Source organism: Trachypithecus francoisi, unplaced genomic scaffold (assembly GCF_009764315.1).
Source record: "Trachypithecus francoisi isolate TF-2019V2 unplaced genomic scaffold, Tfra_2.0 Lachesis_group5, whole genome shotgun sequence".
NCBI classification, from domain to species: Eukaryota; Metazoa; Chordata; class Mammalia; order Primates; family Cercopithecidae; genus Trachypithecus; species Trachypithecus francoisi.
The window spans coordinates 24117493-24134626 of NW_022681470.1; the positions used below are offsets into that span (position 1 = coordinate 24117493).

General features: G+C 37.4%; 1 protein-coding gene across 5 annotated transcripts in view; it reads left to right on the forward strand.

Moving 5' to 3' along the window:
* The window catches only part of POU2F1 (POU class 2 homeobox 1), a 202141-nt gene that overhangs the window by 156486 nt on the left and 28521 nt on the right, over positions 1–17134 (forward strand). For all 5 annotated transcript variants that reach the window (XM_033199634.1, XM_033199629.1, XM_033199632.1 and 2 more), the window contains 4 exons: positions 2484–2578; positions 7798–7971; positions 14513–14654; positions 16189–16328. In XM_033199634.1, coding sequence (XP_033055525.1) covers positions 2484–2578; positions 7798–7971; positions 14513–14654; positions 16189–16328 — 551 coding nt within the window. The remainder of the gene's footprint in view (positions 1–2483; positions 2579–7797; positions 7972–14512; positions 14655–16188; positions 16329–17134) is intronic.

Sequence of the window (17134 nt, forward strand, 5' to 3'; positions counted from 1 at the left end):
AGTGCAGTGACCCAGTCTTGTCTCACCACAACCTCTGCCTCCTGGGTTCAAGCAGTTCTCTTGCCTCACCTCCCGAGTAGCCGGGATTATAGGTGTGTGCCACCACACCCGGCTAAATTTTGTATTTTTGTTGGAGATGGGTTTCACCATGTTGGCCAGGCTGGTCTTGAACTCCTGACCTCAAGTGATCTGCCCGCCTCGGCCTCCCAAAGTGCTGGGATTACATGCATGAGCCACCACGCCTGGCCTTCTCTTTCATTTTTTATTAATTGTTTTTGAATATTCTTTAGTCTTTAGGCTTTTCAAAACAATTTTACTTTGTTTTAATCGTTAACATAAAATACAGTTTTATTTTTTTCTCTAGACTACCCTTCAGTATTTTACAAACCAGTAAAGTTTGATATTTTAATTAATTCACTCAAAAATTAGTTGAGTGTCTGCTGTGTCATATAGTGCTCTAACAGTTAGGGATGTATTTTGAACAAGATGTAGGTTCTGCCCTCATTAAGAAACGTCAAATAGTAAACATGTAAACAAATGGTTTAGATAACAATTAGTACTAGTCAGGTAGCAGATCATAATAATCTAGTAATGGTTAACCTAAAGAAGAATGGGCCCATGGTCTGGAAAAGCCTCTCTGGAGAAGCAATATGTGAATTGGGAACTGATGAGGAAAGATGAGGGGGAGGTTACCACACCTGGAATCTGAATGAAGAGTCTTGTAGGCAAAGGAATGTAAAACACCTGAGATGGGAACAGCTTGACCTGATCCAGGAAAAGAAAAGCCAGAGTAGCTGGAGTTGAGTGAGTCAAAGAAAGTGGTAGAAGTTGAGACATGAGAGTTAGACAGAGCCAGATACCTAGGGCTGCGTAGATTTTATTCTAATTCTAATATAAGGCCATGACAGCATTTTAATTGGGAAATGATATGATTATAAAGATCACCCTGTTATATGGAGATTGAACTATAGGGAGACACTTGGGGAAGCAGGATGGTCATTTAAACTTCCATAAACCTGCCTTTTAAGAAATGTTTGTAGTAATATATACTGAATTTTATTTAATCATATTTGCTTCAATGTGTATTTCACTTGCCCCAGGACCGCAAAAGTCAGGGTTCTTTAGAAAAATTCAAACCTATTTAATATATTTATCTTATTTGTGACCTGCATTATGAAATAAATATTAGTATCTTTTGATAGCTTAAATTTAGGCAGTGCTTAGTTACTTATAAATAAATGATAAATTCTGTGGCTAATCTCTGGCAGGCTTAAGTGTTCTGGCTGTTGTCCTACATATTCCAACATTTAATATATCCAAATTTAGTAACCTAAGGAAATCATAATTAGGAAGGTATTGCCTCAGATAATCTTATCACATGTTAAAAAAAAATGGGGCCGGGCGCAGTGGCTCAAGCCTGTAATCCCAGCACTTTGGGAGGCCGAGACGGGCGGATCACGAGGTCAGGAGATCGAGACCATACTGGCTAACATGGTGAAACCCCGTCTCTACTAAAAAATACAAAAAAAAACTAGCCGGGCAAGGTGGCGGGCGCCTGTAGTCCCAGCTACTCGGGAGGCTGAGGCAGGAGAATGGCGTAAACCCGGGAGGTGGAGCTTGCAGTGAGCTGAGATCCGGCCACTGCACTCCAGCCTGGGCGACAGAGTGAGACTCCGTCTCAAAAAAAAAAAAAAAAAAAGGTAAAATCCCTTTTGTTTGGTGTGCTTTGTTGAATACTTTCTATCATTGCTCTTATCACAGCAAACATAATCTTGTATTTAGTATTTTAGCTACAGCATTTTATCTGAAACTCTGTGGGTTAAATCCTTAAATACAGACATTCTGGGTTGGTCCTCTATCAGGTTCTGAAAATAAAAAGCCATGTATTCGAGTAATTGAGCATCTTCTACAAACAGAGAGTTTGTATTTCTCCTTTGAATGTCAGTTTGTCATCATGAAGCATTGGTGGCATTATATTATCAATTATTTGAAACTAAGACAGTTCAGTGTTAGTGCAGATATTAATAGAATATTTTGCATTTCAACTTTATTATCACCAACAGACAAATGTTTGATAAAGAGAACTTGAAATGCTTCTTTTCCTCTGGTCCAACATATGCTGGCAGTTTCTAATGGATTCTAGGTTAAGAAGTTGAGCTCTTTTTGGAATTTCCAACTCTTTCTATCTAGAGTAGTTTTTTACTTTCATCCCACTCTTTCCTAATATAAAGGATTGACCTATCACAGAGCTTATTCAGATTATGCTAAAGACATACCAGTTTTAATTTAATGTTCTATATCTTCTCTTCCAAATTGTAAAACAAGATTGAATGTAAGGCAAATAAGATAAATAAGAGTTTTGATACCAGTAACACTACCAGAGATCAACTGAAAATTTTCAGCTCATTTTCTAATTTTCTTTCTTTTGCCATGTGTTCAAAGAAATCTTTAATGTTTCTGGATAACTTGTTTTTCTTCTACAGGTCTCCTGCAAGCGCAAAATCTTCTAACGCAACTACCTCAGCAAAGCCAAGCCAACCTCCTACAGTCGCAACCAAGCATCACCCTCACCTCCCAGGTCAATTTTCTTCTATGGGGGCTGCTTTCTCTTATCATGTTGTCTGGGGAGACTTTTGGACTTTTAATTTTTTTATCTAATCTAATAATTCAGTCTTTGAAAACTGACCAGAAAATCAAAGCTAGGCTTAATCAGCTTAATAAAGCAATGCCAGCAAATCAATACAGTCTTTGAAAATCTTCAGAGTTCCTGTTTTCTTATATGTTCATAAAGAATAACTGTGTTAGCAGTAAATGAGTAATGAGTTGTAGCCATGTGACATCTCCACTCACCATACTTGGCAGTAGATATTACCACTTAAACTGGAAACCTAGTTAGCCTCAGTTAAAATCCATTGTTACCCTTTACTCTTTCTCAGAAACTGCAAAGAAATTTTGATCTCTATATTTTCTTTTTTCTCAATGCTTTTATGGCTCTTTAGCTCATTTCTACTAGACCATATAAACACTATAATTATATAAAAACAAATCTTAGGCATAAAGAGGTTTAAAAATTATAGACCTAGTTCCACTTCTTATCTAGCTGTTGCTTTGAACATGTCGTTTTACCTCTCTGGACCTCAGTCTTCTCATCTATAAATTAGGTGACTGGACTGGCTGATCCTGAATCTCCTAGCTCGGACTTTCTTTGTCTGCAGTATGGAAGTTATCACTTAATACTAACACATTACCAGATGTGACAGAATTCAGCATCCATTTATGATAAGAACTCTTACAAACTAGATATAGAGGGTAACTTTCTTAACCTGGTATACAGCATGTACAAAAAAAAAAGAAAAGAAAAAACCAGTATCATACTTAACGAAAAACTGAATAGTTTCCCCTAAGATCAGAAATAAAGCAAAGTGACCAGTTGCCACTTTTATTCCACGTTATACTGAAGGTGCTAGTAGTGCAATAAGACAATAAAATGAAATATTAATAAATGACATAGATTAGAAAGGAAGAAGTAAAGCTGTCTGAGTTGCTAGATGACATGATTGTCTATTTAGAAAACCCTAAGGAATCTACCAAAAAAAGCTACTGGAATAAGTGAGCTTAGCACGTATGATACAAAGTCAATATATAAAAATCATTTACATTTCTATACACTAGCAGTGAGCATTTGGAAGTTGAAATTTAGAAAAAGAAATTTACAAAAAGAAATTTACAGTACTTAGGGGTAAACTTAACAAAATAAGGCCTGTACATTGAAAACTATAGAACATTGCTGGATAAAATTAAAGACCTATAAAATAGAAAGAAGTAATGTGTTCATGAATCAGAAGACTTAAGTTGTTAAAATGTCAGTTTTTCCCAAATTGACCTCTAGATTTAACACAGACTCAACCAATACCTAGCAGCCATTTTTGTAGAAATTTGCATACTGTTTCTAACATTTATATAGAACTGTAGAAAACACAGAATAACCAAACGACTTTGAGAAGAAAATTGAAGGACTACCTGATGTCAAGAATAATTATGAAACTCCAGTAATGAAGACAGTGTAATACTGGCATATGGGTAGAAATAGAGATCAGTGGAACAGAATAGAAGGTCCAGTAGACCACACGTATATGGCCAACTGATTTGCCAAAGGTACCAAAGAATTTCAGTGGGGAAAAAAGTCATTTTTTAAAATGCTGCAGAAACAATAGGCGGGGGGAAAAAAACCTTGACTATTATTTCACACCATATACAAAGATTTGTTTGATGGGTTGTAGACCTAAACTTAGAGAAAAAAACTTGGAAAAAAATCTTTGTGTCCTTGCCTAACCCAAGGATTTCTTAAATAGGACATAAAAAGCACCATAAAATATAAAACTGATAAATTTAATTTCATAAAAATTAAAAGCTTCTCTCAAGTGAATGAAAAGAAAACCACAGATGGGAAGAAAATATTTTTATGAAACATACCTGATAAAAGGTTTGTGTTCAGAATGTCTAAAGAACTCATTCAAGTTAGCAATAAGACTATCTGATTTAAGGGAATGGGCAGCAAAAAAATTGGAGGTACTTCACCAGAGAAGATATGTAAATTTCCAGCAGGCATATGAAAAGATGCTCAAAAACCGCTAGTCATCAGGAAAATTTAAATGAAATATCACTGCACACTCACTAGAATAAGCAAAATTTAAAAGGCTATGACAAAACGAAGTGTTGGCAAGAAGATAAAGCAACTAGAGTTCTCATGCATTGCTTAGTGGTGTTGCAAAATGGTACACACAACTTTGGAAATTATTTTGGCAGTTTCTTTTTTGGGGGTTGAGAGGGAGGCAAGGTCTTGCTCTGTCACCCAGGCTGGAGTGCAGTGGCACAATCATAGCCCACTGCAGCAGCGTGACTGCCTAAGCTCAAGTGATCCTCCTACTTCAGCCTCCTGAGTAACTGGGATTACAGGCGTGCACCACCACGCCCAGCTATTTTTTGTAGAGGTGAGGTTTTGCCATGTTGCCTAGGCTGGTCTTGAACTCCTGGGCTCAAGCAGTCTGCCTGTCTTGGCCTCCCAAAGTGTGGAGATGACAGGTGTGAGCCACTGCACCAGACTGGCAGTATCTTATAAAATTAAATGTCTGTGTACCTCGTGACCCAGCAGTTCTATCCCTAGAAATGAAAGCATACGTCCACACAAAGACTTGTACGTGAATGTTTGTAGCAGCTTTATTCACCTCAAACTGGAAACAACCTAAATATACATCAGCTGGTGACTAGGTAACATAAATTTTATGCATATCCATATGATGGAATGCTACTTAGCAATAAAAAAAAGTGCTTCTGATACATGCAGCTCCTGTGAATGTCAAAAGCATTATACTACATGAAAGAAAACATAAAAGACTGCATACAGTATGATTCAGTGTACATGGCATTTTAGAAACACAAAAGTAAGGCACATAAAACATATTAGTGGTTGCCAGAGACTGGGGGCTAATGATGGGGATTAACTACAAAGGGAACAAGGGAACTTTTGGGAGTGATGAGAATGTTCTGTATCTACTACTATCTGTAGTAACTGCTACTACAATTAGTAGCAGTTGTATGACTGTATGTAGAGAGTGAGGTTGGGGTTTTTGAAAAAAGTCTATACCAGAGACTCCTTCCTGGCCTGCATGCTCTGCATATGGTGGCAGGGCTGTTGTAGCTTCATCCTGACTCCTGCTCACTGAATTCTACTCTGCCATTTCTAGATCCGGCCCAGTCCAGCCTGAGGTTTCTGGAGTTGGGGTAACTTATCTGTAACCACCCCATCTAAAGTTACCTAAGCTATTTTTAGTCCTTTATTATTTGAGAATGGGGCTACTTCAACCCCGGAGATGAAGTAACAATATGATAGTTAAGACTCACCTCAAACTGTCAACCAGTTTCGCTGTGAGAATTGTACAGCCACATGGGAGTCTATTATGGTTGGTGGTGGTTTTGGGTACTCCAGAATGATCAGGTTGAAAATTACGCAGTGTCAGCATGACATAGAAATGAACTTTGTTGTTGTCATTGAAACAGGATGATAAGAGAGGAACTTAACTCCAGTTGTCGCCTGTGTAATGCTTATTCTGTAGTTTTCTGGGATAGTTAGTTCCTTTGGAGGAAGCCTTGACTCATAAGGTAAAGGTCAGTGTTATATAACTCATTTCAATTTGAAGAAGAAAAATTCACAGCCACAGACTTTATCTGTAATCCTGGTTTATAATCGCTCACCTGGGCTACTGTTCACAGGAGGGGACAACTGAGCAACTAAGATGCAGTCAGGCAGCACCTCCCACTAGTGAGGTGTGTTCCACTCAGGGCTTGTGAATAGAACAGAATAACCTTATGTTTGTGTGATAAGAAAGTTGAGTATTTTCTTTTTAAAAAGGGGACTATATCCTCATGTCCCAAAATAAACTATACATGGATTTAAATAATCAAATATTCAACAACACATAGAAGAAGCTAGCAGATTATAAGGAATTTTATCAATGTTAGAAATAAGTGAAGCTTTCTCAGATTTGAAGTAACAGGATATATTAGAAAGGAAAATTAAAAGCTAACCCAAATGACAGTTTAAAGGTTTATATACACTGAAAAATAAAGAAAGCAAATTGGAAAAAGCGTTTGCGTTAATATGACAAAGCTTATTCTATAAAATTTGAGGATCTCTCTAAGGATAAGGATGAGAATAAGGGTATCATTAATATATAAATTGGTTAAGGGCAGAAATCCAATTCACATCCAAGGAAATACAGATAACAATTGACACATGGGAAAATTTTGACCTTGAGTAGTAAGAGAAATACAAATTAAAGCAGCAGGGAACTACCATTTACTTCTTGAATTAGCAAAACATTTTTTTAAACTGCTAACCAAGTCATGTGGAAGAGTGTTGCAAAGTGGGAACCAACCTTATGATATGTATCAAAAGCCGTGAAATTGTTTATCTAGTTGCCAGAAAAGCCCTTGAGAATTTATCTTAAAAGAACTAATTACGCATATAGGTGGAAAAAATAACTAATATGCATGAAGTTTTTCATTGTGTTACCTATGTTAGTGAAAACACGAAAACTGTCTAGCAATTAAGAACTGGTTAAGTAAATTATCAGGGTATTGCCTTAGTTTTTAAAAAGGATAATTATGAAGACTGAAATACCACAGAAAAAAGTTAAAACAATCTTAAATGAGAAAAGCAGAGAGTAAAATTATGTATACCATAATTACAGTGAAGGTTTAAAAATATAGGTCCTTGGGGAAAAAACTGGAACAGATACACAAAAGTGAAACCTGTTATAAGATATTTAAACTACAGGTGGTTTACTTTTCCCCCTTAAAATAGTTTTAATGATCTTGAATACTATTTTTATAATACTGTGTCACAGGTTGGAGATGTAATAGTGATAAACAAGACTCTACTGCTTTGACAGTTGAAGCGCTAGACTTATGAAATAGATTTTTTGAAATAAAGAGTAATTTATTAAAAGACATAAGATATATGTATTCAGACCATTTGAAAACCCAGTTATAATAGATTTCGTTTTTGTGTATTCATGTTTTTTCTATAGAGTTACATGCTTAACCTTACTTGTAATTACCGCATACGTAGTTTCACTGTCTGCTTTGCTCACTGAACATTATGTTGTACATTCTGTAGTGTTACATGGTCTTCATTGTTCTCCATAAATGTGGCTGTTTCCTTCAGTTGTTTACTTGGAGTAAGCCTAAATATCTCTTCACATGTTTTTCCTCATTGTTTTATTCTTTCTCTAACAGCCAGCAACCCCAACACGCACAATAGCAGCAACCCCAATTCAGACACTTCCACAGAGCCAGTCAACACCAAAGCGAATTGATACTCCCAGCTTGGAGGAGCCCAGTGACCTTGAGGAGCTTGAGCAGTTTGCCAAGACCTTCAAACAAAGACGAATCAAACTTGGATTCACTCAGGTAGGGTGAATTGGCCTTACATTGATTGCCCTCCTTGGCTGGGTCCAAATTCGGTTGGCTCTCTGTATTCATGGATTCCACATCTGTGGATTTGACCAGTCTAAAATATTTGGGGCAGGGGATGAAAAAGGATGGTCATGTCTGTACTGAACATGTGTAGACTTTTTTTCTTGCCATTATTTCCTAAGCAATACAATGATTTACATAGCATTTATATTATATTAAGTATTATAAGTAACCTAGAGATGATTTAAGGTATATGGGAGGATTCACATATGTTATATACAAATACGCATTTTATAATTTTGAGGACTTGAGCATCAGTGGATTTTGGTATCCAAGGGAGGTCCCGAAACCAATCCTTTGTGCATACCGAGGGACAACTGTATTTGCTTTACACGTCCAAAGAGGCTTCTAAGATACAATATATTTCTCAGCCATGTTGTTTTTTGGTTTTAAACTGTACCTTTTTGTTAGCCTTTTCCTGCATTTTTAATGTATGGTTTAATGTTGGTCTAGAAGCTTTATGATTCCTTTCAGAACACACGCCTCTGAAATCATAATTATATCAGTAAATTGTGAAGAGTTTAAAAGATTATGTTGGAGGATATTTTGACTGTACTAAGGATTTTGTTATTGAAGAATATCTGGTAGTAGACCTTAGTGCTTCATATGTAAGACGAAGAGAGAGTAAAGATTACAGGGTGTATTTTAGTAGCTAAAAGGGGAAAAGTTTAGAAGGCTTATTTAAAAACAGTTTTTTGTAGTGGGTTGCAGTAGCTCTCATCTGTAATCCCAGCACTTGGGGAGACTGAGGTGGGAGGATTGCTTGAGCCCAGGAGATGGAGACCAGCCTGGTCTCTGGTGGGACCCTGTCTCTCCAAAGAGTAAATAAAAAATTTAACTGGGTGTGGTGGCACATGCCTGTAGTTCAAGCTATCAGGAGGCAGACGTGGGAGGATTGCTTGAACCTGGGAGGTCGAGGCTGCAGTGAGCCATTATTGCTCCATTGCACTCCAGCCTGGGTGACAGAGCAAAACACTGTCTCTAAAAAGATAAAAATTAATAAAAATTAAAAATAAAAATAACTTTTTGGAAGAGAAAGGGTGATGAAGACAGGCATGCAGGCACAGGCACACACACTCTCTAAGCCTATGCTAAAACCAGTTAATCAAGCAAGAATCTATAGAAGATGAAGACCCCAAATTAGCCAATATCCAAATTAAATTTCTACAATTTGTCAGCTAACCAAGGACTTTTAAAGAAGAGTGAATATATTTAATAAATTAATTAAACAGTTGTCTGGATACATGGCATTTTTGTTTGTTCTAAGCACTACCACTGACTCTTTGATTAACCTGTCATAAATAATACATGTTTTTTAGAGACAGGGTCTCACTATGTTGGCCAGGTTGGTCTTGAACTCTTGGCCTCAAGCAACCCTCCTGCCTTGGCCTCCCAAAGTGCTAGGATTACAGGTGTGAGCCACTGTGCCCAGCCTGTAAATAATAATTTTAAAGCAGGCAAAGAATTAAACTGAATGAAATTTATGTAAAATGGTATAAGATCATTAGGTTAAAAAAAAAGGCGGAAGTATGGATTAGATTGGGTGCTTTTATGGAATCAGGAAAAATCTGATATTTTCTTTCCAGGGAATATAATTACTGTTTGAAGTTTTTAAGCCACTACTTAAATATTACTCAGATTACTTTGTGTTGAAAGTACAGTAATGCTCCACCTGGCCTGGTAGGTCAAAATCCAAGGATAGCATCCTGCGTGTACTACGGGTGTTTTTAAGAACACATTTATATGTATCTTTATATATATCTTTTTTTTTTTTTTTTTTTTTTTTTTTGAGACAGGGCCTCGGTCTGTCACCCAGGCTGGAGTACAGTGTCATGATCACGGCTCACTGCAGCCTTAACCCCCAGGGGTCAAAGGATTCTCCTGCTTCCGTCTCCTGAGTAGCTGGGACTCAGGCACACCATCACACCCAGCTAATTTTTGTATTTTTTGTAGAGACGAGGTCTTGTCATGTTGCCCAGGCTAGTCTCAAACTCCTGGGCTCAACCAAATCCATCCACGTCAGCTTCCCAAAGTGCTGAGATTACAGGTGTGAGCCACCACGCCCAACCCAGGCTTATATTTCTTTGGGAATTCATTTTTGCTCAAAGAAATCAGTTGTGTTTGGGAATATAAAATGATTTTTTGAATAGGCATGATTTTAGAGGAAATACAGTTACATTTGTGAGGAGTTTGGCTTATGAAGAAGCAAATTATCCAGAAACATTTTAATCCTTTCAAAGCATCTTAAATGATCTGACTTGTTTTAAAAAGAAAGCTAGGCCAGGCACGGTGACTCACACCTGTAATCCCAGCACTTTGGGAGGCCGAGACAGGTGGATTGCCTGAGGTCAGGAGTTCAAGACCAGCCTCGCCGACAAGGTGAAACCGCATCTCTACTAAAAAATACAAAAATTAGCCGGGCGTGATGGCGGATGCCTGTAATCCCAGCTAATCAGGAGGCTGAGGCAGGGAGAATTGCTTCAACCTGGGAGGAAGAGATTACAGTGAGCCGAGATCACACCACTGCACTCCAGCCTAGGTGACAGAGCGAGACTCTGTCTCAAAAAAAAAGAAAGCTAAACATAAAACTAGATTGATATGAGTAAGTTAGGACGCTGAAATAAGTATACAGTTAGCATATTTAGCAGTGCCTCAAGTTTTGAACTATCAGCACAGTATACTCTTGGGTTCCCTGAGAGATTGTTGTCTAAGTGATATGCCAAAGATGTTAAGGCTTTTAAAAATCTTTAGCTTTTACTCAAATAGTGGTTTGCCTTTCTGCATTTGACCCAGCATATTGCCAGTGTTATGTTTTTCTCTGCCTCTGCATATCCCTCCAGGTAAAGGAGCTTCCCTATGGTCTGGTGTTTTATTTTGTGGTTTTATCCTATTTTTTGGCATGACCATTCCTTATTTTTCAAAATGACTTTGAGACAGCAGTGGCAATGGTTCACAAACTTGGACTATGTGGATTAAAGTACATACTACTGCTGCAGAATGGAAAATCAGTCTATCAACCTCTGTTTGTAAGTCAGATACTTTAATTTTAGGTATTTGAAGGTTGTTCTGTGTCCAATTTATTTATGTACACACACAAAGAGAAAGTTTTAGCCATTAATTTGCTGAAATAAAAAAAGCTCTATCCTCTGTGTAAGTATGCATATTATTAGATGTTTTAAACAGTTATTTTCTAATTACATAATTGCTTATTAAAGGATTACCATGGCTGTCTTTGCATAGTTGGAAAGCATGTCATAGTATAATACATTTATCACATGTGGTACATTCATTATTCCCCAGTCCCAGTTTTTGTTCCTTTTTTGTTTTGTTATTTTTAAAAATATCAAAGGGATATAATATAGTTAAGATTGTATATGAATCGACTACTTAAAACGTTTACTTTTGTGAGTGATAACCCAAGATGGTTGTGAGTTGGATTGTCATGAAAGCATTAAACCAAGCCTGTACCAAATTAATGAAAATTAGTATGTTAACTGAGGAGCCTGTTGCTTTTTATTCAATTAAGCAATTTAAATGTGAAATAAAACATATTATTAATAAATGATAAAGTGAGTTTATTATCATGGTTCTAGTTAGTTAATGGCATAGCTTTATTTCCAGCTACCACCTTAAGGTATCAATTCTTATAATTACTGTCATGATTTTTTAATATATATTTTATTTACCTTTTTTTTTTTTTTTTTAGAGAGAGAGTATCACTCTGTTGGCTTTGGCTGAAGTGCAGTGGCACAATTATATCTCACTGCAGCCTCAAACGTCTGGGGTCAAGTGATCCTCCCACCTCAGCCTTCCAAGTAGCTGAGACTACAGACACACGCACCACACCCAACTAATATTTTTGTGTTTGGTAGAGATGGGGTCTTGTGTTTCCTAGGCTGTTGATTTATTTTTTACTTGTTAAATTGTTACTTTTATATACTTTTATAATAAGATAGAAGTTTGTGAAAATTTATAGCTTAAAATGGGGTTTTAAAAATAGGTTATTTTTTTAACCCAACTAGCACCTATTGTGCCAGAAAACGCTTATTGCCATCTAACTGCTATGTAAGTTTTTATACTCAAAGAATTACAAGGTTTAATTGGCACCAGCTATAATCTAAACAAGGTGACCATGACATGAATATATGTGATACACAATGCATAAGTTCAGTGCTTGACATATAGTAGGCACTTAGTGAATATTTGATTGAAGTAACATTTTATTTTATTTTCTTCTATTTATTTTTTTGAGAGAGTCTCACTCTGTCACCCAGGCTGGAGTGCAGTAGCCTGATCTCGGCTCACTGCAATCTCCACCTCCCGGGTTTCAAGCAGTTCTCATGCCTCAGCCTCCTGAGTAGCTGGGATTACAGGGGTGCACCACCACACCCGACTAATTTTTGTATTTTTAGTAGAAACAGGAGTTTCGCCATGTTGACCAGGCTGGTCTTGAACTCCTGACCTCAAGTAATCCACCTGCCTTGGCCTCTTAAAGTGCTGGGATTACGGGTGTGAACCACTGTGCCCTGCCTGAATGAAGTAACATTTAATAAAAATACAGTGATATAAGTATAAACATAATCATCTATATCTTTAGACATATTTGTATACAGTATAATGGGTAGCACTTATGCCCTGCTCACCACTAATTCTGGTTCTTTCCATTTTACTGTAATTGGAAGGAAAGTAATAAACAGTCTACTTCAGTATGTTCAGAACTGTCATTAAAACTTTGTGATTATGGGATGTTCTGTATTTGTGTTGTCCAACACAATAGCCACTGTCTACTTATGGCTATTGAGCACTTGGAAAGGCTAGTGGTGCTAAGGAACTGAATTTTTAATTTATTGGATTTTAATTAATTTAAATAGCCACATGTGGCTGGTGGCTATATGGGAAGGCAGAGGATATCAGTCACTTGAAGTTCAGGTATTCTGTGTGCCTCATTTTGTCTTACATTTCAATATTTCTCACTGTTAAACTTTTTGTCAGAAGTAGCTCACCAAAAAGAAAATGGGGTTTTAAAAATATGTTATTTTTTGTAACCCAACTACCACCTAATGTAGGTGCTAATAAAAAATGTAGTATTCAAAAGATGGATTAGGGGTAGGGAGGAATCAAAGGACTGGGATAATCCCAGTTCAAAATAAGTGTTGCCAGGATAGTTGAGAGTTGGCTGTCTCATAGTAGGATTAGTTGTATAGTACTTTGGACCAGAAATAATGTTGCCTTTCTGCCCTGTCACTAAACTAATTGAAATGAATGGGTGAATCATTTAAACTCTGTGAGCTTCTGTTTCCTGTATATAAAGTAACTATTAAGATACCCTTTTTTTCCAGCTTGAACAAGAGAGATTCAGCAAGAAGAAAAGCTCTGTATACATTTCAAAGGTTATAGGCTTATAGAGAAAGACATCTTTTGTAATATATTCAGGGCATCATTGTTCTATTGCTATAAGGTTACCAAGTTTCCAGTGCCCATGAAGGTTTGACTAAATGGGTCAAACCTCTCTACTGTGAATTTCTATTTCTATGATGGTTACAAAAGTAGTCTTTTAGAATACCTGTTTTTTGTAACTAACTTTGAAATCCAAACTAGGATTGAAAATAGATTTTTTTTTTCACTGCTTCCAGAAATACTTGATAGGGAAAAGAAGAAAGAGATGATTTCTAATTTTTAAACTGATTTTTGGGAAGTTTGGTTAGTTCAGGAATATCTTAGGTTATCTAGAGAGTTATACTTAATATCTGTAGGTGATACAGATAAATTTATTTTTCTTTTTATTTTTTAATTTTTTTTCTTTTTTTGAGACAGGATCTCGCTCTGTCACCCAGACTGGAGTGCAGTGGCACGATAACAGCTTGCTACAGCCTTGACCTCCTGGGCTCAAGGGATCCTTCCACCTCAGCCTCCCAAATGGCTAGGACTACAGGCACAAGTCACCACGCCTGGCTGATATTTGTATTTTTTTTTTTTGTTAGATGTTTTGCCACGTTCCCCAGGCTGGTCTGGAAATCCTGGGCTCAAGTAATCCACCCATGTAGGCCTAGGCCTCCCAAAATGCTGGGATTAAAGGTGTGAGCCACTGTGCCCAGACCAGATAAATACATTTTTAAAGATTACTTAAATCACTTTGGTTGTATCATTTAAGGGGCTTGTTAGAATATTAGCACTATTTTTGATACCTAGTTGAAATTTTGGTATCTCCATGATTACATAAGGTGGCAAGAAGAGATTCAAAATGGGAAAGTATGTGGGACAGTATTGAACATTATAATGATCAGGCCTGACAGAGTCCTCACAGTAACACTGTAACTGGCTTAGGAATGGAATTTATGTGGGACCCCGTAAGTGGAATAATTATTGACTCTGTCTAAAGCAGTTACTGGAGCAACACCCCAGAGTGAAGGCTTTAAGCATTGGTGAGATGACTCTGTCTTTCCTCTCCTCTTCTCCTGCTCTGTATCGTGTGTAGGGTGATGTTGGGCTCGCTATGGGGAAACTATATGGAAATGACTTCAGCCAAACTACCATCTCTCGCTTTGAAGCCTTGAACCTCAGCTTTAAGAACATGTGCAAGTTGAAGCCACTTTTAGAGAAGTGGCTAAATGATGCAGGTAAGTGACTATATAAGACATTTCTTTGTCATTCATTGGAATTTTACAGGGGGATTGTTATATAAATTGGGGTTTATGTTTCTTACTCTATTTTTGTTATTATGGAACCTTGAAGCTTACTAATCCTGGGAGGATCATTATGAATTATGGTAATATAAATCAGAAAGCCGATTAATTTAAATATTCTAGTAATTACAGTGTAAATAATTAGCAATAATTTTTAGCCTGAAATACTTCTTGTATTTGAGCCAGGAAAGGAACACACACACACACACAGTTGAAGGAATAGGATAAGAAGGCTTTTGTATTTAGGTAAGCTTGAAGTAGAAGCTTATTGTTTCTTCCTTGTTGTTCTTGCAATATTGCTGCTTTTGTTATTTCAGATGACCACACATATCATTCAGAAAAGTTGGACTACTAGCTTAGTCTTACGTTTTTTTGTTCTGAGAGTTCCTTTTGGAAGATTGGAATTTTGAGTCACAGTATCATAGACTGTGAAAGCTGTAGGAGTCATATAGATCCCTTAAACTATGGTTCTTATTGTAGATGTGAACAAAAAATAGGCCTTTGGAAAAGACAAACCTGAAACACGCATCCTTGGACAGTTTTATTCAGTAGCTGTGGGTGAGGCCTAGGCATCTGTTTCCGGAGTCCACAGATAAGAACCACTGGTTTACTCCTTCCATCTTATTTTACATGTGGCAGAAACAAACTCAGTTGTGTATGACGTGCCCAAGGTTATTAAACTGTGAAATTACAGAACCCTGTGATTTAACTTCAGAGAATTTATAAATATTTCATTTGTTTCTTTTCTTTTTACCCTAGATTATACCAATAAAATCAGAGGCCAATTTACAAGATAAATAGTAAACGTTCAGTAAAGAAACTTTCTTCCTTTTATTGCCAGAACTTATAAACAAACAGAACTGGAGACATAGAGCTGAGTTTAAGGATAGAAATAGTAAACCTCTTTTTTCTCAGAAACAGAAATCCAAAAGTAGTGGTATATTGTCAACATCCTAGGACAAAGAATGCCAATAAGGGCAGCAGAAATATCCATGGTAGTAAATATGTATTTTTGGAGGGGGGTGGAGGAGCAGGTAAGGGGAGACATGGTCTCACTGTGTTGCCCAGGCTGGAGTGCAATGACACGATCTCAGCTCACTGCAACCTCTGCCTCCCAGATTCAAGTGATTCTCCTGCCTCGGCCTCCCAAGTAACTGGGACCACAGGTGCACGCCACCGTGCCCAGCTAATTTTTGTATTTTTGATAGAGACGGGGTTTCACCACGTTAGCCAGGCTGGTCTTGAACTCCTGACCTCAAGTGATCCTCCCGCCTCCGCCTCCCAAAGTGCTAGGTTTACAGGTGTGAACCACCATGCCCGGCCAATAAGCAATACTGTAATGTAGGTTATGTGAAAACCTTTTCATACTTCATGTAGTTTATTTTGTCAGTTTTGTTAATATGCATATTATGCATATGAATCACTGTGCTCAGCTAATTTTATTTCTGTATTTTCTTCATTCTTACAGAGAACCTCTCATCTGATTCGTCCCTTTCCAGCCCAAGTGCCCTGAATTCTCCAGGAATTGAGGGCTTGAGCCGTAGGAGGAAGAAACGCACCAGCATAGAGACCAACATCCGTGTGGCCTTAGAGAAGAGTTTCTTGGAGGTCAGTGAGGATTTTACTTTTCTGTACATGGGATTGTCTGTGTGGTACTTAACATTAGTACTTAGTAGAAACTGTAGGTGGTAAAAGATGACATGTCAGCCTCTGCCCTTATGGATGATTATGAATAGGTGAAGTAAGTAAGTTACTAACGTAGGAGACAGAACCAGAGTTCTGCAGGGTTCAAGAGAGACCAGAATCACATCCATGCAAGCGCTCAGTATGAGAGAGGTGGCAGCTAACGTAGGATACATAGGAATTAATTCCACAGACTACAAAAGGTGGGGGGAAAGTACTTTAGCGGAGGAAACACATGAGCATTTCCCCCTCAGAGTGAGGGAGAAACACTGAAGTGAGGGAATCCATAGGGTGTATCAGGAGGCACTCTAGTAGGTTGGTTGGTTAAATTGTAGTGTCTGTATGTCTGGAATAGTAGTTTGGGATTGGAACACTAGAGACCTTGAGTGTTAGGCTATGGAGCTTAAGTTAATGCAAGAGATATTTGGCAATTATTTTTTTTTATCCAGGTAATATCATAATAAAGCTTTTAAGAAAATTTTGACTTCTCTAATTCAGAAAAGACTTGAGCACATTGGGAGAACACTGAATTAGGAATTTTTATCAGCTCTGCCCCTGATTGGGCAAATCACATGATTTCTTTAAGCTGAAGGTCCTTCATCTGTGAAACACCTGCCTTTCCTACTGTGAGGTCCAAATTAGATAGCATGAAGCATGGAGAAAGGTTAAATTCCTACTAATACATATGGTTGTACTGGTATTTTGTTAATTTCATTCATAATTAATAGATC